General features: G+C 37.5%; 1 protein-coding gene across 1 annotated transcript in view; it reads left to right on the forward strand.

The window, feature by feature from the left end:
• The first annotated feature begins 12,415 nt into the window (after nucleotides 1–12,415).
• The window catches only part of LOC119703437 (collagen alpha-1(XXVIII) chain-like), a 33,375-nt gene continuing 23,507 nt past the window's right edge, over nucleotides 12,416–22,283 (forward strand). Inside the window, exons 1-11 of the mRNA XM_038143356.1 lie at nucleotides 12,416–12,575; nucleotides 13,358–13,926; nucleotides 15,602–15,622; nucleotides 17,129–17,188; nucleotides 18,366–18,419; nucleotides 18,497–18,541; nucleotides 19,339–19,365; nucleotides 19,644–19,688; nucleotides 20,303–20,347; nucleotides 20,962–21,015; nucleotides 21,775–21,843. Coding sequence (XP_037999284.1) covers nucleotides 12,416–12,575; nucleotides 13,358–13,926; nucleotides 15,602–15,622; nucleotides 17,129–17,188; nucleotides 18,366–18,419; nucleotides 18,497–18,541; nucleotides 19,339–19,365; nucleotides 19,644–19,688; nucleotides 20,303–20,347; nucleotides 20,962–21,015; nucleotides 21,775–21,843 — 1,149 coding nt within the window. The remainder of the gene's footprint in view (nucleotides 12,576–13,357; nucleotides 13,927–15,601; nucleotides 15,623–17,128; nucleotides 17,189–18,365; nucleotides 18,420–18,496; nucleotides 18,542–19,338; nucleotides 19,366–19,643; nucleotides 19,689–20,302; nucleotides 20,348–20,961; nucleotides 21,016–21,774; nucleotides 21,844–22,283) is intronic.

A 22,283-nucleotide genomic window follows, 5' to 3' on the forward strand; every position in this document is an offset into this window, starting at 1 on the left:
ATTCAGTCAACCTGCAAAACTACTTTGACAAGAAGAGACCAAACTCATGAATGCATGAGGTCAAAAGGATTACAATAATTAAAAAACCTAACCTCTCTCCTCCTTGGGGGACTTGTTCACAGGAATGAGATATAGGACAGTTCAGTGAGCACAAACTTTGGTAAGCAGGGCGACTGGCTTGACTAGTCTACCCTTCCCCCTCTATCCACTTTCCCTCAGAGCTGTAGCACAGCCACTGCCAGTCCCTTTTGTCCCCTCAGTCAGCAGACCCTTAGGGAGCACTGGCGGCTGTGCCCACTTCACAGCACAGCCCCAAATGCACCACAGAGCGGCACGGCAGCGGGGACACAACTGCCTCTCACCGGCTGCACTGCTGTGCCAGAGTCTCAGCAGCTTGTACCTTTCTGGCCAGGAGGAGCAGGATAGCCTGCCTGGAGAAGCTACATCCACCTGAGCTACCACAAAAAAGAGTATATAATGGTATTTTTATAGTCACTTCACAGAACACAAAATTGTGAGGTAGAAGTTTGCCATCAAAAGTAGCTTGATGGTGTGATTTGTACTTTGAAAGATAGCTAATTGAATTTCTCCTTTTTTCAGCACAATTTTTTGCATTCAGAAGTTATTATTGTATAATCCAGTTCCAAAATTTAAGATTTTTCCTAATTAGGATTCATCTAAAGACCTCAGCACAGTGAAGGCTACCTCCTGTTGCTTTACTATTTTGAATACATGGTGATCAGCATTATGAAGGATGAGATCTCAAAAGCCACATGGAAGTTACTTTTCTAGTAAGAAAAGGAACTTTAAGAAAATTTAGATATGCAACACTTGAGTTTCTAGTGCAGCTGCACAGTGGCATAAACTGAAGAGCATATTCAAGAAACTGAAATACATTCTTGACATCTTTTGCCTAAGTTCTCACTGGAACTGTAGTTTGTGAGTTCTAAAAATATGTATGGGAACAGCTAAGCAATATATCCATTGTAATTACCAATGTCTTAAAATGCTTTGGAGGAATTGTTTATTATTTGGGTTTTTTTTCTTTAAGATAAATAATTGTGCTAAAGTGTCATTGTAAGCCAGAGCCAGAAGCTATTAAAAGGAAATAGGAAGTTACATACCACATCCCCTAGTACTAAAACTTCTTTTTTCCTTAAGAGCAACTTTAATACTTAGCCTTCTAGAAAAACTGAAGCTATGTCACTTTGTGTCAGACACTTTAAGTGATACTAATGAAAATGCCTTCGGTCCCCATAATCCTCTGTGGCTGATTAGGTACAGTAGAAGAAGTTGTTTCATTAATTTGAAGACCATTAGCTTGAGCCCTCATATTGACCTGAAAGCAATGTTTTATTCATATTGTAGTGTTGTAGTCAAAACTCCAGAAATAATTAAAAGGACAAGTCTCAAACCTTAGACCTTTGATTTATGAAGCTGGATACCTGGTTAATTATTGCATGATGAAAAAAGTGGAGTAGGGAGCCAGCAGACCTGATATATTGTTATTGCCATCATCCTGTGAAAAACTGATGGCTAATAAAATATATATCAATAAGAATGTCTTCAATTCCACAAACATTCCAATTATTTCCACAGGTCAGTTAAAAACCTTCCTTCTAAATTTAAAAAAATAAAATAGACATTAGATTAAATTCAGGCTCTGTGCTAAAGTGCAAAGTTCAATAGTTTCAGCTAAGATTCATCAGCAGTCAGTGAAAAGCTACCCATAGCCATTATTCAAATGAAACACAAGATGCCTGGATCTACTACAGGAACAAAAGAGAGCATTTTTAAATAAAAGATGACAAAAACCTATGTCTGACTTTAGAAATTAGGTTTCTAGTTTTCCTAGGTATAAGTAGGAACTCATTGTAGTCAACAATCAGTTCTTCCAGTCAACCTTTCAAATAATTAGTCCCCTGAATTTTATTAGCTGTTGTTTGAGTGATGCTTATGGTTTCATACCTTTTGAATGTAATTAAAGGATTCAGCCTGAAGTGCAAAGGCACATACATATGAATGGTAAAGTTTTCAAAAAAAAAAGTTGTTAAAAATCTGTCATCATCCAACAGGCAGCCAGTGATATTAAGAAATACTGAAATAAAGACTAGTGAATAGAAAGTCTGCTGATCCGTCTTTACCTTTTCCAGCAGAAGTTTATCTCACTCTCTTTATATCCAGCAAAGAAATTCAAGACAAAGATTTATGCCTTCTGTAATCAACACAGGCATCCCACACCATCCCTGCAGTATGATTTAGTCATATCTGTTCCTTTATGCACCTCGCTGCCAACAGTCACTGTGGATTCCATCGTGCTTGGGATTTGACAAGTCTCGTAAGTGTGGCAGTACATTATCTTTAGATAAGCTTTTTAATATTTTAAATCAAGTGAGGTAAGTGTGCTTCAATGAAATTTACAGAACACATGCAAAATATGTGAAACTCTTCTCATGTTTTACTGTCATTCAACTTTTCCATGTCATCAGACTACAACTGCTTCAAATATTGAAGCATTGACTACAGCCAGCAGAGATCCAGATAATATATAGTGTTAGTGTCAGCACTCTTCCATTTCTGCACCAAAGTATTTTTAATAAAAGAGAATATTAAACCCAAATTTTGCTCCCAGAGCTCCAGCACCAATAACCATTTACAGTTCTCTTAAAGGACATAATGGTCTTCCCTTTATTTCTGTTGCTATACTTGTGCTTATTCCAGTATGGATCACATATTCTTCTGCATTGCTCTTTGCTTCTCCTTCATTCCCAGTATATTTTGGTCTTCCTAACATTTAATTGCAGATTAAGTTACAAGACACAGCAAAGAGGAATGTAAGCCAAAACCAATATAATCAATATATGCAGAAGTCCTTACTACTCCTCTTACAGCAAAACCATTGCTTTTTATGTGAACTGATATATTGATCAAGTTGCACTAGGAGATGCAAGGTCAGATTCACAACTATGAAATTGCTGATTTGAACTAACTCACCAGTATAAGAAAAACCATACAAAATGAATATAGTTTAAGATCACCAGAGCAAATCTTACTCCAGGACACAACTAGAATACCAGAAAGAGATGAAGGTACAACACCATAACCTCTATATTTTCCTACTTCACAGGGATCCCTGGAAACTATTATGTATGACATAGAACATTTCATTGACTACTTACTATGCCTGTGATGCTTAAATCCCCATAAACCAGGATTAGGAAGGGACAAAAGGTACTTTAAAGACACCTGTCATTATCTCACGCTCATCCTGAGTTAAACACAGTGAAAGACTAGGGATTTGTAGGCAGTTTTCCATTTTTGTTTGACCTTTAGGTTTTAACAGTGTAAGGTTATATTAGAAGAAAACTATGCAAAATATCATTCTTGCTGGGATCCACCTAAGGGCTAGAATAAAAGAATAAAGAAATACAAAATAAAAACATGTCAGAAATGACTGATTTCCACAGGGACACAATTGCACTCCCTACCCTCAATCATATGCTGGAGGAGGTGCCTTTTTTTTTCCTCCATAGCAAAAGGTAGCTTCTCATGGGTCACATTCCCAAAACGATGCTAAAGAATCTATCATCCCTGCTCATGTTTCATTATTTCTAAATATAGAAGGCATTAGGATATTTCAAATAATTTTTTTCATTAAAACCTACCATCTAGGAGACTAATCATATAAGCAATTTGAATACACTAAATATTGGTTTAGTGGGTTTACCCTAGAAGATAATAAAATATTCCCTCTTAGTTTTAATGCCATTTTGATCTTTATGTCTTCATTCCCCTATCTGCAAAACAGAGCAGAGATCATAACTCCTGTCACTTGTTTTCTTAAACTAAAATAATAATCATTAGTGAGGAGGATCAGAGGTAAATTTTCCAGTGCACATTATAATTTACATTTTCAGACTACTTAAGTTTGCTACTTCAGTTTAAACTAATAGTTTAGTTTCAGTTTGCTACAGTCAGTTTAAACTAATAGTTTAAATAAGCCAAAACTAAATTCAACAACAAGAAACCTCTCAGATTTTTGTTTGCAGCTCTTTTAGTATTTGATTTACACAATTTGCCATCGAAGATGAAGGATACAAAGGAGTCAACAGAATCTTTTCTATCAACTCAAATGCAACATCACAAAAGAGCTCAGCTGCACACACACATTTGCCAAAATGAGCTCTATTTTCTTTGAATTTGCATTTGTGCGTATGTTAGAAGCAGACTCAAATTCTGCAGCTAGAGTCTGCTCTTTTTCTCAGCAATTTTCTTCAGGTGAAAAAGTGGGAGATGGTTGGAAGGAAGCCTGGTTCTTTTAATCTTATCTAAGCAGTCCTGAAAGGAGTTGCAGCTGAAGATAAGGGATGTGGAGTCACATGCCTTTCTGCCTTAGAGTTTGTATTGTGTAATGGGGAATGATCCCATTTCTGTAGCACCAATTTGAAGCTACTGCAATTCCAGCATCTTTACAAGAGATGTTCCTGATATGCACAAATATGAAGAGGACTAGGCATAGTCATAACATTTAATTGTGGCAGTAAAATTAGAACTACCATCTACTGCCACTGCAATGTCATGTTAAAGAAAAAAAAAAAAAAAAAAAAAAGCCATGCTTTGCCTTTGAAGTGATCTTTACTTGGGCTGTCCCCTGCTAAAAGGGTTTAAGGGTTTAAGGGGAGGTGAAATTTTTCCTCATCTCTGAGGTGACATTTAACAGACCTGGGAAACAGACATCAGCTGTGATGGTCTACTCAGGAAGGGCTACGCCATGAATGACTTCTAAAAGCAAATAAAATAGTAATGCATTCAGTATATTTAAAGTCTCATTCTTTGACAAAGGACTTCTTCCTTCTTGACTTTATCTTCTTCTTGATAGTAACTGTTACCAGCAGGGCTGAGATGGACCAAATACTTGACACAGTGAAGATTGTAGCAAAAAAACCCCCACAGTACTCAAAGAATGCTACTTCAAAATCCTTGTAAACTGCAAATTCCTCCTGCTTGTATTTGACAGAGTAACTCTGAACTACGCACAGCATGCTTCATAATATACAATGATTAGAACCAGGAGCAAGCATTTACATTTGAGGCAACATCACTTTTTCCCCCTCAAATTATTTTAAAATCCTTCCACTAGAGCTGCATATATTTAGAGCGTGGTAAGAAGGTCGACTCCAGGCTAGAGTTCTCAAGAGGTTCTCAAGCCAAGGAGGCAAAAAGATCTAAGATCCACTGTTTTGCACCGCAGCACAAGTAACAGGCAGGTTGATTGTGTAAGTGTTGCTGCTTTGTCTAGGTCAGGCCCCATGAGCATGCAGGAAAAAAAAAGTACTTCTGTTTGCTAACCTTACTGCACCATCTATCATCCCCCAGTTCCCAGTTACAGCTTAGAACCATCATCCCAGGACTCAGCAACCTCTACAGGTATGTGGTAGTTGTCATATAACTCACGGAAGCGAGTCTTGAACCACATTTTGAACAGTCCCACAGCGCTCCCAGCATCTCTAGTGTCTACAAACCACTGTGAAATAATTAAAGATGCTTCACCAAAAAAAGTCACTAATCTGTAAATTAAATTGAGTTCACATATCCACATAAAAAACTGCCTAGAACAGAAAAAATGTAATGAAGATGCTTCAGGATCCTGCTCACAGGCACTAGGCCTTTCAATGTTCTCATATGCAGCTAGCACGTATTTGAAGTTCTCAGCTCAACATATCAAGAACATAAGAAATATGAAACTAAGAAGTTGCTTAACTTTAACCAGAAGGAACATTCCTTCCCAGTTATGACACCTTCATAAGCACTACCACCTCATTCTTAAAAACTTTTATAAGGGAAAAAAGATTTCCTGAAAATGTGAGCAATGAATACAGTTAATAAAAAGAAGTAGAGAAGGAGCAGACTGTTAGGCTACCTTTGCATCCAGAAAAAGACAGAAAAGATGAGCTCATAATCTGCTTACTTAAGACAGCTTCTTAAATTCATTTCATTTAACTAGAATTATATTTTTACACATTCCTTTGAATTTGGTTACTCTTTTCTGAAGGTCCTCATACTCTGAGATGATCCAAAACAGAACTCATTTTAACAACTAAAACATTACAGAATATTAATAGTCACAAATAGAGTGCAGCAAAACTAATTTACTATTTGATGTTCTGTAAGTAATGTTTTTATTTCCCTGTCCATCAGGGGAAGATATGGTTAACACAAGGAAATGCAATATAGCCTTAGACATTTATTGTGTATGCAGTAGCCAAAGCTCAGTAAAAAAAACCTTTGTGAAGAGAGTGTAGAAATCTATTGTTCAAAAATCCACTTTATTTTCCACAGTACAGAAAAATTGAAGATATTCAAGAGGTTTTCAGAAAAGAAGGCTGAAGGTCTGTCACATTACAATAACACTAAAAAGGTCTAAGTTCTTATAAAAAGGAAAAGGATTTGCAAAGGGCAACAATATACTAAGCAGTCTAGGTTACCTGACAAACTCTCTCTGCCATTGAATAGGTGATGCTTTCATACAAGAGATCCTCTGCGTGTCTCCCTTTTTCTCTACTTCAAGGACACCTGCAGTAGCCCATGCCACATTACAGGCCAGGTAGGAGGATAAATCAGCTATTCCCCTCCTTATATTTCTAATCCATAGATAGTACACAATGCCCAAATAGACCATTCGAAAGAAAACTATAAAAATATCCACCATATTACATGTTTTGTTCTCTTTTTGAACCAAGGTGGCTATAGTGATAGCACTGTGACTCCTACAATACATAAATTTCCTGAAGTTTAAAAAAAAATCTGTTAGCTGTAGTACTGATATTAATAGCCTTGCTCTATCAGTTATCTCTCAACCACCCTGCGCAGTCAGCAAAAACCGTGCAACCTTCCAACGTGAATCAAGGCTGACACCCCGTGGACATATCTTGCAACTGATTTGTTTGGTTTCTTTAAATCTGATTTTCTAAGAACCGAGATTCCACATTGAAATTTTACTCCAGACCTTCAGGACCCTTCTGAAAAACATTTGAAAATATTCAGTTGTTCAATAAGATTCACAAGGCAAAAATAAATCAGCTGAAAACTCACATTATGTATAAAATTACTTGTTTTCTTAAGAGTTTTTAACAAGTCAGATGTTTTGCACACAAAGCACACAATGCACACAAGCATTTAACGAGAATCCTGCAAGCTTAAAAAATTTAGATAATCTAGTCCCACCTCTATAACCATTACAGTTAATTGGGGGAGGACCATTAAATCTAACAGAGAGATAGGTAAGCTATGCACATGTTTGCGAAATACTGCAAAACAGAGAAGTTCACATTATTCTCCCTCAAAGACATCACCTATTATGATTTTGTCCATGCATGGTTCCTAAGCCATGTCTTCACTACAAAAATGTGTTATACTGCTCTGAATGTGTCACACAGCTCTTGAGAATACTTAAGCATTTAAAAACCCAGCCTCCTTCTCTCAGCTTCACGCTGCAGACTGTAATCCCTCACTCCTGCAGAGCATTTTATGGCTATCTCAGATGCTTAAGCAACCTTGTAAGCCATCTGCAGTAGGAACCAGGTCAGTACTTCAGAAAGCCACTAGCCTTTTATAGTCTCCACTCCTGGGAAAACATTCCTCTCAGGTGAAATGGACTTCAGCCTTCCGAGGTTCAGGAGGCATTTACTGCAGCTGCCTGCAAAAGCCAAGCCGGTGGCACTCGGGAGAGGACTTGGTTGTACGCAGAGGTGCTGCAGTACTTTCAGCCCTACGTACCAGCTGAGTGGCAGCTGGCAGTCAAACGCTGCCTCTGAAAAGCCGCAGCCAGGGAGCCCAGCCAGCGCGGAGCCGCCGAGGCAAGCGCGACACAGCCCGCGCGTCCCGGCAGCACGGCGAGTCCCCGCCTCGGGCCCGCCTACCGCTTCGCATGGCAGCTCCACCGCAATTCAGCTTCCACCGAGCGTCATTTCATCACCCACGTATCTTAAAGCGCCTTCTTAAATACCTTCTGCTAAAAAGCACAATTCAGCAGGCTTGGTGCTGCACATATTTAAGTATAAAGATGATTAAATACTGCCTACTGCCGTCAGTTTTACCTGTGCAATGACATTCAGTAATAATTGCACGTCTTTAAGCTTTTAACTCACCAAACCGTACTCCAGACTGCCTCAGCTAATGCGTGCCTACTCATAAAAACCTATCTATGGACTGTGCACCAGTGCTACCGGTGCACCAAAAGGAAAGAGCTGTTGGAACACCACAAAAATTAATAGATAAGATTTCACCCTAACACAACTCCCCAGAAATGCTGTTTACATTGTACAAGTTTTCATTTATAAATCATGCAATAGTTTGCATTGGAAGGGACCTTTAAAAGTCCCCTAGTCCAACCCCCCTGCAGTGCACAGGGTTACCTTCAACCAGATCAGATTGTTCAAAGCTCCATCTAACCTCCATCAAATGTTTCCAGGCATGATACATCTATCACCTCTCTGAACAATCTGGTCCAGTGTTTTATCATCCTCATTGCAAAGAACATCTTCCTTATAGCAAATCTAGCCTCTTTTAGTCTAAAACCATTACCCCTTGTCCAATTCCAACAAGCCCAGCTAAAAAGTCTATGCCCATCTTCCTCATAGGTCCTCAATCACTAAAATCTGCTGACAACTATACAAAGAGCAAGTCTCTGCTATCAAAGCCTTTGCTTACAGCATTTTCTGTGACAGTGGGGTCAGAGGAAAACAGCTGATTTGCTTTGGCCTGCTCTTTCAGACTACATGTTCAAGATCTGTACCAAAAAGCAAAGACAATCTATTGCTGGAATCAATAGTTCTGCAACTGCCTTTGTATACACCAAGATTTCATTACTGTTTTTTATAAGGCTGATGTGTTAGACCTCACTTCAAAGATTTGAAATACTGGGATCAGACATCTGAGAATTCCTGGATTTCAAACAGTGATGGGAAAAAATCCAGAGATCTGAATATGCAGCTATATCTGTGATCTCAGCTTTAGTTGGTGCAACCATAACATAGCCTTATATTCATGTCAGTCTTTGACTCCTGCAAAGATTACCAGACTTAATGTAGGAAGCATATATGAGGTAAGATAGCTGGGGCCAACTTAGTCAACTACGTACAGAAGCCTGTAGTGTCACCTCCCAGAGATGTTAAAGATACTTGAATATGTTTAAATATGAGTGGAATGGAAATGCAATTAATTGTGTGCAGAAGCATCCAATGTGTAGATTCCTCAAGAAAAAATAAAACTTTTTTACTCCTCTACCAAAAAAAAAAAAAAAAAATTAAAATACATTTCTAACACTTAAATGACAGCATGAATGTTCCTCAGCATAGGTCTAAAGGCATTTATTTTATTTTATTTTAAAACTACATACAGAATAATGCCATTAAAATATTAAATAAGCACTTAGTAAAGTTTGTGGTACATGAGGCAAGATGTTAATTTTTAGATTTAAGAGTTATCTCAGATGTATCAGGGCATACATATTTGACATTGGTATCATTCAGGTTTTGATAAGTTGTCACTATAAGAATATTGAGAACTTCACAAGTTCAGAAGACTGCAAGTCTAGAAGTGTACTGTGTTATGTCACATAGCTGGAATTTTGGACAGAATAATACCATGCAAACAGGTATAAAAATGTGGAGGCCTCACTAAGCTTTTAAAGCAGCACCTGGCCAAGATAAAAAAATTTGTCCTGAAGGTAAACATTATTCACCAATAAAAAGGAATAGCCTGAAGCCAGGAACTTGCTACTAAACATGCAAGCAGAATAGTTATTTAATTAAGAAAATATTTGCCAGCTATGTTTTGAGGTAGGAATTAGCAGTGAAAATGAAAGAATTACAATGTTTTGCTTATGGGAAGCATATAATCCCAACCATAAATAACATGCTTTTTTTTTGCTAAAATTAGAACTTTTTCTCAGTAAGATTTAGGGGCTATGGGAGATTTATTATACCTATTTCAGTTAAACACCATATAATTTGTGTTCCTAAATGAGAAGATATTGCCTTTTCATTCCTTGCCTTAATCAAAATCTCAATATGACAGTCTAAGCACAGAAAAATCAAAGTCGCTGGAGAGAAATAAACATCAATTCTTTCCAGCCCTGAAAGAAGATTCTTTCTTAGCTGTAATTGTGGCACAAATAGCTGTAGCTGAGTTAGTTTTAGGTAAGGATAGGTAAGGATATCAGGTATCCTTAGATAAGGACAAGCAGCCATACAATATGTAGAGTTGCATTCAGCCATCCTAGTTCACCAATTATGGACTAATTACTGGCAAATACAGAAAATAGAAAATGGGGTTAGACCCATAGCAAATGGCTTCAGCATCCAGCTGCATTGCCCTGCCAGTGTCTCTCACATACCTAAACTGAAGCCAAAGCTGCATTATTTCCCCACAATCTCCTCAGCTGCCTTGGCTGTGCCTGTGAAAAGTGGGCTGAGTTGGCTGGACACTGAAGATGGAAAGGAGGACAGCAGTTAGCACTGGGTCCTCTTTGTGTGCCTTTTGGTGGAAAATGATGAGTCCACAGTAAAAGAAAAAAGGTATTTCTGTGAAAAAAAAAGCTACTTGTTTAATATGTTAATTTGGAATGCAAAGTTTTCTGAGGATCTTTGAAGAATTAGGTGACAAGCTGCAATCACTGGTAAAAGAGATAGCCCTCAGGATCCTTAGCTACTCAGCTTAGATTTTGAAGGCATTATCCTATGTGTCAGTCATTGTTTTCTATTACAGTCTTGAAAAGGAGATGTGGGACAAAGACAAATCTGCAGAAATTGAAATTGGCTTTCAGACTGGCCTGCCTTTTTTGACCACCTCATGCTGGAGAGTTTCACCAGCAACTGAAATTTCAGTTGGCCAAGTTCATGGGACAGTAAATATCTTTTTAGTTCAGTAGTTAATAGTAATCGCTCACTATGAGGAGATCCTTTTAGGTTTCAAAGGGATCCTACAGCCATCAACTGCTAAGATGATGTTGACAACATGATGCCCATTACAAAAAGCTGCCCAGTCAAGCATGAGAGATGTGCAAAAGTATGAGGGTAAAGAGTGTATAGTAGTGATGGGAGAAGAGAGTGAACAGAACTGGGCTGATGTGTAGGGAAGTGTGTTGGGGTAAGAACAGCCCTCTTCCATTCATGTCCCAGTTACGGATGAGCATTTTCGTGTGTAAACGGCTGTGGGGGCTAAACCTAGAATGTACATGCATAGCCTCGGGGGGAGGAGAGGAGCGGGTGCGTGCGGAGGAGGCGAGCCAGGATTGCTGTTCTTTGCCTTTCTCCTTTCTGCTGGCCCCTCCTGACATACGACACCGATTCTCACACGAGCCACCCGGCTTCTCCCTCCTTTCCTCACAGAGCACCCATCACAGGGAGGGCAACGCAGCTGCCAGCGAGCCCAGAGCAGCATCCTGCATCTCTGCACAGCCTTTTGCGTAGGAGCATTGAGGTAAGGACCCCCTGCCCTCTCTGCCTGTGTCTGTGGGCACAGGAATTCCCACCCTAAACTATCAGAAGCCAAGAGACCCTACAGTCAAGGCTGTGTTAGGGAATTTCATGAGTCAGGTCACTTATGCTCAGTCCTGGGAGGTTCATTCTTGCCACCAAACTGCCTTTTTGGTATGCACTGTAGCTACCTGGGGAGAGTTTGCAGGGAGATGGCAATGAAACTGAAGTGCAGCAGGAATGATTTATCAGATCCTGAGCAGGCTGTGAGCTACTCTGGGTGTGCATGTGAGGCCAGGACAAAAAGTTATAATCCCTTCTGAAGGAAATAGTCCTGTCAATAGGTAGCTGTTGAGCCTAGGCTCAGCACTCGAGGCCCCAGAATTGCACAGCAGGTACATTCATGCCTTGACAGCACCCTCAGGCCATGACTGTTCTCCATAGGACTGTTGAGGCCAGGGGACTGGGATAGCAGGGAGAAATGTGCAGCTCTTAAATAAAGAGAGCAGGGAAAAACTGACGTTTGCCTCGGTACTTCCTTCTCCCCATGTCAGCCATGGAAAAAGCAGGTTTAGAAAAAAACACCTCTGTGAATTACACTTAGGATTCACAGTGCATCCATACAGGTACAGCCATGGCTTGTAAAAACAATACCAGGCAATGAGAGAGAACTGAAGTGTGTTTGTAAAAGTCTGTCTCCAGTGTGTCACGTGCTAGAAAGATATGCACTATGCTTGAAAATCATTCTAGTATGTCTCCATTTATTATTTATGGTGTGTTTTTGAAAAGATTTTACCCAAAGAAAGCAGAATCAGCTTGTTTTAAGGGATGATAGTTTAAAATACAAGACTGCTAAGCAACCTCTTGAAGCAAAATTGAATCATGTTTTAACATCCTTGTACTGCTGTGCTTCTGTATTTGTGTTATTTAGGAAACAAATGATGTTCCTCAGATTCTGGTGGCTTTTGTGGATACTTGAGCATCATGAGTTTTTAGCAGAAAATCTCAGGGAAGAGAAGATATATGGATTGAGAAGATCAAAACCTAAACGCATTCTATCAAATATTGTAGAAAAATATCCCAGTTCAAGTGATCAAGGTGAATATTGTAATTTTAAAACAGGTGTGATTTTAAACATCCTGATTTATTTGGATTCTGAACTATATGGTTAACTTGCCTTCTAGATGCTTATAATCAGTCAGGTTTGCCTCATCCTACATTTGCATGCCTAATTTTTGCACTTTTATCTTTTTACTCCCATCTTTTCCCTCCATTTTTGTGTATTTCAGAAAAGGAGACATCTGTATTTTGTTATGATGTGGCTGAGAGCCTCTTACTGTCATAAGAATAATTGCCCATATAACTCTATTTTCATAGAAGTAATGTCATCAGTAGTTCAGAAAATTAATACTCTACAGAATCTGCTTTTGGAAATTTTTTGTCACTGGAAGCAAGAGTTAGTACTAAGGACAGTACTAACACTCACTCACTCAAAATCCAGCTTTGTAAAATCACAGTCCAGTGTCTTGGTCAGTAAGCCTCATTTTCTTATACATAACTTCCACCTATGTTGGTAGGGTATACAGTGAAATACCAGGCAAGATGACAGAATGAAATTTAAAAACCACTGCAACATTTCTCATTTCATACTACAAGACATCAACACACCTTCAGTTTTTTATTCCTTGGGGCATCTGTTCTGGAGCAAATCCCTCAGCCTCTATCAGCTCTATCTTCATAAAGGGCTCACACATGTGAACACAGATGTCATCAAAAGTTTCCATAATTCATATCCCACTCTTCAATCCTAAAATACATGTAAGGTAGAATGTGATTTAGTATGAAGTCGCTCCACTCACCTACATACCTGTTTATTCTAGATGAAGATTGCATTCTGGAAATTGCTTTTTTACTGGACAGCTCCGAAAGTGCTAAGGACTATAATCATGAACAACAGAAAAGATTTGTACTGCAAACAGTAGACAGAATGAAAAGTCTGCAGCTTAGTTCTGGACGTACCCTGCGCTGGAGAATGGCCTTACTTCAGTACAGCAGCACTGTTTTCATAGAGCAAACTTTCCATGACTGGAAAGGTCCTGAAGCATTCAAATCCCACATTGCTCCCATCACCCACATAGGTCATGGCACCTACACAACTTATGCTATAACTAATCTTACCCAGCTCTACATGTCTGAAGGGACTTTGGGTAGCGTAAAAGTAGCCGTGCTTTTCACTGATGGAGTGGATCATCCAAGAAACCCAGATATTTTTGCAGCTGCAGCTGATGCTAAACACCAAGGAATTGTATTTTTCACAATGGGAATGACCAGAGTGGCTGAGGAGGTTAGCAATGCTGCCAAGCTCCGGCTCCTGGCCAGTGTCCCAGCATCCAGGTTCGTTTTCAACCTCCAGGAGAAAGGAACTGTGGAGAAGGTTCTCAAAGAAATGGTATGTATGAGAAAGAATTTGAAATAGTGTTAGGAACATATGTAAATCTTTTCTTATTTCCAATATTTTGAAAATACATTTCTTCAATATACCATTGAAGAAACTTGTACATTTTACATGTTAAAGTAGCCCAATTATTAATGAGATCACTGTGCCAAAATACAGGTTTCTTTTCTCTTCACACCATTCAGATCTTGTAATCCAAAATATTTGACACTGCAAACTGAATTAGATTTAAACATTATTTTTATCTTTGTTTTTCCTCCTAAGAAGGTATTTCAAATCTCTTGTCTTAAAAAAAAACCTTTTTGGTTTTTTTTTTTACATCCTAGTGCTTCATTCTGTAGCAAGTAGGAAAGTGAAGCTGCCTTTTGTATCAGACAAAGATGCAGCTCTTGTAGAAGTGAAAATAAGTTTGCAGACCATGGAGATAGCTCAATTTAGATAAAATTTGAACTTGGTGATAGACATATTTAAATTTCCATGAAAAATCTTCCACATAATTAAGAGGAGACATGTAAATTGAGCTTGAAGCTTTGTTTGGATGTCTTTCTTCTCCATTTAAACTTAATACATAAAAAACATTCCCTGCCAAGTATGGAGAATAGAGCCATATTCTAGCTTATAATCCTGGTGACAGAAGCTGTGGATGGAGCCCTTACCTGAGCATGCACAGAGATATAAACTAGAATTATGAAAAACAACGAGGAGACTTCTGCAATGAAATAGACACCAAAGTGATCTCACACAGGCCTTGAAAGTGCACCTGTGTTGGCTTTCCTGTCTCCCTGTCCTTCACTTTGACAGCCTGCTACTTTGCACTGGTTCCCTGAAGAGCACACTTCCCGTCTTCTCTGGCACTATCCCTTTTTCTTGTGTCACAGTAACCACCTCTTAAGTAACACAACACACTTTATTTTACCTCTTCTAAACAGGCAGTCATTCTTAGGTGCCTTCTTTCAATAACATGGCTGCTGTTTGGTTTAAGTAATGGCTTTGTCATAACTATACGTGCATACATGAGAATTCGAGAGACCTGTATTGCACTGCTGCTCATCAACACCCTTATGTCCTCTCAAGAGACTGCATTAGTTGTGGAAAATGGGAGGAATGCATTGTATGCGGGTGTCTCAGCTCTACAGATCTTCTCAAAAATAACAGTTAAATCAATGATGATAACTTTATGTTATCATTGGCAAAGTCAAATCTTTTCTATGGTCTTCCTGTTCTCATTTTGTGTGTGCTTAACAGTATGAATACAAGAGCTTCTGATTTTCCAAGAGTAGACCATTCATCCTTCTCTCCTACTAAAGAGCTGCTGCTATTCAGCAGTTTGTAAACAATGCAATTTGTGGGTGCATTGTTCCCATATATCTAACTAACCTGTTTACTATGGTAATTTTAGAAAATTATGGCTGGATATGGAGAGTCAGTGATTTCAGTCAACAATCTATAATAATAATTGAAAATATTCAAATATTTTTTTAGAATGGAGAGATTGCTAGAATGTTTCTTAGAAATTAAAATTTAATTAATGTTAGTCAATATATTAATTGTATCATTTAATTAGCTAGCTGCTGAATTTATTTATTGTCACATCTTGCAGTGTCTTTTCTGTAGAGTTGAATTAAGACTTTAAGTTTCTAATATTGTTTTTAATATCTGTCTCTTACAGAAAGACCTGTCTGAGGAAGAGGTAAATATTTTAAGGGTTTGTTGGTTTTTTTTTCCTGTGTAGACTTACTGCTTAATATTGATATTTAAAATTAAATGGAAACATAATTCAGGAAAACTGATAGCTCAGGAAGCTGGTTATATGCTGAGTCTAATGGGATTGTCTTAAACATGTTTTTGAATTCGCAGGACAAAGCTTTAATTTGCTATCCTAAGGTAATTTATGAATGTATTTAGTAATTAATAATTTATTAACTTCCTAACTACTAATGTAATTTGCTAACCTAAAGTATTTTCAAAAAAAACCGAAACAATGTGTGAGTATTCAGGCTAGCAAGAATTTGCTGATACATCTTGACCTGTCCTCTGACAGACTCAGTGAAAAAGAAAACATGACGCAGAGCTGAAGACAGGGCAGTTCTAACCCTCAATCCTCTTCCTATGTTAGAGGGTTTAAAAAGGGTAAGATCTCAAAGCTCCACCACTGCATTTTTCCAGTTTGTCCATGCTGTGTCACCCTGACTGCAGGGTGATTGATAGGTCTGGCTGGCATTTTGTGGCCAATAAAGTTAGTTTTCCTATTAAAGATGTTAGTGCTATTTAAGACACAGTTATCTCACACAAAAAATGTTCTCACAAGCAGCACAAGCAAACTGCTAAATAGTATGAGTGTTCAAAAAACTTTGAAACATTTCATTTTTTACTCACTTCCACTGATATGTTGATTTTTCTCCATCAATATAGAAGTAGTGAGACATTCAATGTTAGCCTTGGAAAACATATTGTGACTAATTAGGATATTCAGATAAGAATGATATTTGAACCCTTCACTTCTAGACATCTTCAAGATGAGCGGAGGTTTAATAAACAACTAAACCAAAAATTAAAATGACATTCTTTATACCTCCTTCAAAAATAACTCCACTATCTGTGATAACTCTGTCATAATCTTAAAGATTCAAAAAGATCTTAAAAATCACATAAATACATACCATAATGAGGTGTGACTGTGACACCTGATGGTAGAAATAACAAAAGAGAAAGAAAGATTATTAAGTGTTATAATGAGCTGCATTAGCTAAAAGTATATATCCATGCATATTTTGTTTATAGATCTAGCTAGTGCTAAACTATGAACTATCCTGCATACAATGGAATTAAGTAAAGGGATGTAAGATGCTTTTTTACTTCATCTTCTTGGCCATCTCTACCATGCATAGTAATGAAAACAAAACAGACTCAGCATACCCATAAACTGACCTTGTGAAGAGCTTGGACGTAAAGCCATTATCAAAAAGATTGAAATTTTAGGAGTAGGAATAATAGAAAATTTTGGATGGAGTGTAGGAGGTCACATTCTGGATAAGTGGTAAACTGATAGCTAAAAGATTTCTGTAAAACATGTAAATATAATTTCTGGTCATTACAGGTGTATTTAAACTAGACATACCATAACTTAAAGGAAATGTCTGTGTGTTTTCTATCTCTTCCATTAAAATGTGCTGATTTATACTATTTTCATTCAAAGTGTCCCCAGGTTGACATATGTAACTGTGAGAAGGGGGAAAAAGGCCTTCCTGGTCCTGCTGTAAGTAGCTGTCACTCAAATAACTGATATACAGTATAATTTTAAATGAAATTGATTGTTAAAAATTTTAAAAGAAATTATTTGAACCCAAATCCTGAGACAACAGAAGTTCAAAGGTCAATACATGCTCCTCCATGGCTCCATTGCATGAAGATGCCACAGCAGCAGGAAGTGCACAGACACACCTGAGAACGCCATGAGACACTCCCTCTGTGTGGGGACACACAGGAGGAACAGTGACGACTGGTGAGGCCCTCCTTTTAGCTACAGCAGTATGAAAGGCAGAAAGGAACACCTTTCCTGTTGCAACCAGACAAAACCAGCTGGATCTAACTAGCCTCAAATCAAACATTAATATCCAAAAAGCTCTTTGAAAGTGAGAGAGAGAGACAAAAATACTGAAGCATTAGGAACAACTGAGACAAGAAAAAAGTGGACTGGCCTTCTTTCAGAGCAGTCTTTCAAATAGAACCCATTAGCAAATCTAGGGGGTTGCTTCATACAGGGCTTGGTGATCTAAACTGCAGGGCTTACATTTGAAAAAGAACTGAATGATCTGATATTATATCCCTGACATTGAACTAAAAGCACTGTAGTACCTTACAGCCCTTGCTCAAGGTGATGGGAAGGTGTCAGAGCTTGAAACAGAACCCTAGATTTGCCCATCCTCATCCTTTTGACCTGAATATCCTATACATAAAAAACGGAAAGACACCCTGGGTTTATGCAGCACAGTACAATGCACTTTAATTGAAAATGTACCCTCTACTGTATGCAAACAGTAGTTTTGTTTGGGTTAATATCTGCTGAATTTACTTGGAAAGTGCAGGTATTGCTTACACAGAAGCATATACCCCAAAGAGTTGAGAAGAAAACAATAACATCCACTTAGCAAGCTGGGTAGTTACAAAAACAGCTGATCACCTCTTTTCTTCAGAGAAGAACTCAACAAACAAGTTTTGTTTATAACAAAGACAAAAGAGAAAAATGACTGTCTATTGAGTTGGTCCTGCTGTTCCTAGATATTCAATTTCAATGTTATGGTAAATGCAGAGATTTTGAGAAATAAATCTATAGAAGCAAATATCTTAAGTGTGAGGAAAACATCATCTATATTATTAAACAAAATTATGTTTACTAACATATATCATAAGAATTGTATTTTGGTTTTTTCCAGGGTAAAAGGGGTCGCACTGGGGACGATGGAGCTCCAGGCCTGAAAGGAGCAAAGGTGATTGGTTTTTCAGATTTAGGAGAAAGATCTGTCTTGTCTCTATTTCACTGATCTTAATGTTGAATTATTCATAGGGGGACCCAGGTCTTAATGGAATCCCAGGACGAGATGGAATAGAGGTAAAAAATACCTTTTTTTCCCCTTCTTCTCCAGTGAGCAGTGTTCCTTTAAGGCAAAATACCACTTTTTTTTAAATTGTTATCAGAGCAAATTTCAGTTCTGGTTTACCATCTAATGATTCATTAACATTAGAAGAACTGAAAACATTCTCATTGCTTAATGAAAAGGAATAATTCCTTCTTATATGTGTGATCTAGAAAATGCTCTCCAATAATACATAGTGCCTCCAAAACATTGAAATGCTCTGATATGATAATCTAAGAACATTACAGAAATTGACATGCTGCCTGCATCATTCTGGGCTTATTTAAATTTGACAAATAAAGGACCCTGTGTTTAATAGCAGTGAAAAATCTGAATGAAATACATATAGGAAGTAAGTGCAGGACCAGTCTCTTAGTGCGTAATTCTGAATTCCTTCACATATGAATCCCTCTACTTTATGCTTTCTTATTTATTCAGTACATCCTCTTTAATTAGTATCTTTTTCCTCATTTCTTATTTTAGCATGTTTTTCACTAAAATGGAAATATTAACTCTACTTGATCTGTTTTTACAACACCAGAATCCCAGCCTAAAGTGATCCATTCATACAATTTATTTACCCATACAACAGCATCTGCCATGACTAAAAGGCACAGTACTTCGAATCATATTGCCATATTTATCAGAGTCATCTTTTCTATTTGAAATGCTATTTTTCTGGAGAGAGTAGAATACTAAGGAAGCCAATACTCATGTTTCTACTTTTGGGTTATGTATCGTCACAACCTGCTTTGCTTTTTTGTTTTCCCAGGGGAAATCTGGATATAAAGGAGAGAAGGTATGTCTTTTAGTCAGAATTGATGCCTGCATCTTTGTGCTTATTTATTATATATAGTGCCGTATTTCTTTTAAATACTGGTAAGGAACAAGAACATCATCTTAGCAGCTGCTCCACAAGCTGCAATAGAAGATGTAACTGTTCCACAATGAACTTGCAGCACAATTGCTATAATATGTCCTGACTAGAATAACATTTAGGTTTTCAACTAAAGCACCTAAAGAATAAGGATGATATACCAGTGTAACTCATAAGTATTTATTCCTATTCCTTTCCAGGGTGAAAGAGGTGAATGTGGAATCCCAGGAATAAAAGGAGACAGAGTAAGTAGCCACAAACTTATATTTCCAAGAAACACAGTTAAACTACAAAAAAAAAAAATTACAATTCTCTGAATAACAACCATGATGATAGATTTAAGGCATGTATTAGTTCTAAGGCTGAGGTAAATTGACATCTGACAGTTTTGAAATATGTAGTGGGCAAGGACACCATTTCACCATTTTTACAAACTTTCTAAGCTCTTTCTGTATTGTTGTATGATTCCTCTTATGGCCCAAGGCTGAGCCTGTTTAAAACAATGGTAAAACTCTACTTTAACAGAGGCAGAAGGCTTAAAGGGAATGAGACATAAAAATGAAAACAAGGTTTCTAACTCCAATCTCGATGATTTAGTGCATAATTGCTTTAAATATTTCAAATAGAGTTAAATCCTGGATTACTGATCCTTGATAATGTTCATCATTATGCTGCATTTTGATTATCAGTCAATTAAAAATATTTATTTAATACTTTGTGGCTGCTGAGCTTCTCTTAAACTTAGTTTTGATTTTAATGTAAAGATATCTAAATAAGACACCTTAGTAAAAAGTTACCGAAAAGTTTTGACAAAATCTAAATATACAGGAATATATAATTTTTTTCATTTATCTTGCAGGGCCCTGAAGGTCCAGCAGGCCCCAGAGGACTAAGAGGAATACAGGTAAAAGGAAAAAAAAGAAAAACAAGCTGTGAAAGCAACAATACCTGGTCACCTGGGATTTAAAGATCAGAAATAATACCATACCCCTACTGACATGGAATCTTTGAGTTGCTGTGTTCAAGGCACCCAAAATCTATCTTCTTAAATAGCAAAATTAGTAAGAATTTGGATAAGCAATCTAGACAAATAAACCATTCTTATAATTCATTCAGTCTCAAAGACCACAGCAAATGCATTTCCATAAAAACCAAAATCACTCATTTCTCTTTTAGTATCTTAACTATTTCATTTCCTCAAGTACATGGAAAATCTTTAGTCTCTTGTCATCCCAATACTCTCAGACTAATGGCCAAGAAGCTTAGCCCATCATAGATGTCTAAGTAGATCTGGACTGTAGATTACCTTTAATTGTATTCAGAAAAATGGAGAGGAAATTTTTCTCCCCAAATACCAGAACCAGCTCCAACTGGTTGAGTAACTAAAAATACACACGCATCAGAAAGCAAAGCTTCAGTTCTGCTGTGTTTAAAACTCTTATTTTTATGCAGACTTCAGCAAGATTGTTTTTCAGGAAAGCTTGAAAAATCTGATTGAAACCACTCCTGCTTTAACAGGGTCTGCAAGGACAATCTGGAGATCAAGGGCCTGAAGGCCTGCAAGGATCAAAGGCAAGAACTGCTCTATTTCTTCTCTTAACTAATGTTAAAAGGTATTACTATAGCCTTACAACAATTATGATTTTATCCTTATATTCTATACCCTTCTTGTAGTGGATGCAGTTTAACTTGTCACTGATAGTAAATCGTGTACTTTTGTATTCTACAAGGTTCTTAAGAAAGGTATTTAATACTTTGCTCTTTGTATTGAATTCAGGTCCAAATCAAACTCCCATCTTTATTAATCAACAGTTAAAATATGGTGGAGTCACAGAATACTACTTAGCATTGCACTTCTTCAGTTTTCAATTAAACTTTTTTCCCTTAGTGCCAAATAGGAATTCTGTTTGGCGTCTCAAATCAAGCCTTTTCTTGAAACTGAACTTTCCCAGGAAGAATTTTGTAGTTCAGAAGGAATATTGTCCTGAAGAAAAACTTGGAAATAAGCATATAAGGGATATTATTTGTCATCTCTCTTGATATCTTCTTTGCACCAACTGGCCAACAGTGATACACGGAACAGCTGAGTGTCAAAACTTACATGATATGAAACATTTTTTTGTTTTGTTTAAACTCGTATCTTTGTACGAGATGAATTATTACAAGGGAATTTTGAAGCTTTGAAAGGATGACGAGATGAAGTACTGCATAAGACAACTCCAATGGGCTGAAATTCAGGATGCACTAAAAATTAATCGACAATGTGAGTTAAACTGATTTTTCTAGACAGCAATTTATAAGCAAAGTTGTTTTCTTTTCATTCTTTGAAAGGGTGAAAGAGGTCTCCCTGGGCCACCTGGCTTGCCTGGAGAGACTGGAATAGGACTGCCAGGCCCAAAGGTACAAAAATCTCATCTTCTGTATTTCATGTGTTGTAGGGTAAGTATCAAGACAGCTGAGCTAATAGACTTGCTGATTCACAAGAAAATTCAAGACCATAAATGCTCGTTTTGTGGTACTGGAAAGGTGTTTTATATGTTATCAAAACTGTTTACAAACAGTTGCAAACCAAAAGTCCATTTTAAGTATATACTTTAAAGACTTTTTTTTACAGTAGTTGTTATGCCTGAAATAAACTCAATCCAAGAAGAGTATGGTTAGGTAAAAACAAATTCATAGTCTTAAACAGAAATTAATCTGTGCAAATCAGGCTTGTTTGTTTAGATGACTGGCATTAAAAGAACAGAAACTCCATGATAGAAATACTGACTTCTTGGGAAAGGACAGTAAGTGATACTGGGAGTATGAAGGGAGTAAATAATCTTTTAGACTCAACATTG

Source organism: Motacilla alba, chromosome 7 (genome assembly GCF_015832195.1).
Source record: "Motacilla alba alba isolate MOTALB_02 chromosome 7, Motacilla_alba_V1.0_pri, whole genome shotgun sequence".
Classification (NCBI taxonomy): Eukaryota; Metazoa; Chordata; class Aves; order Passeriformes; family Motacillidae; genus Motacilla; species Motacilla alba.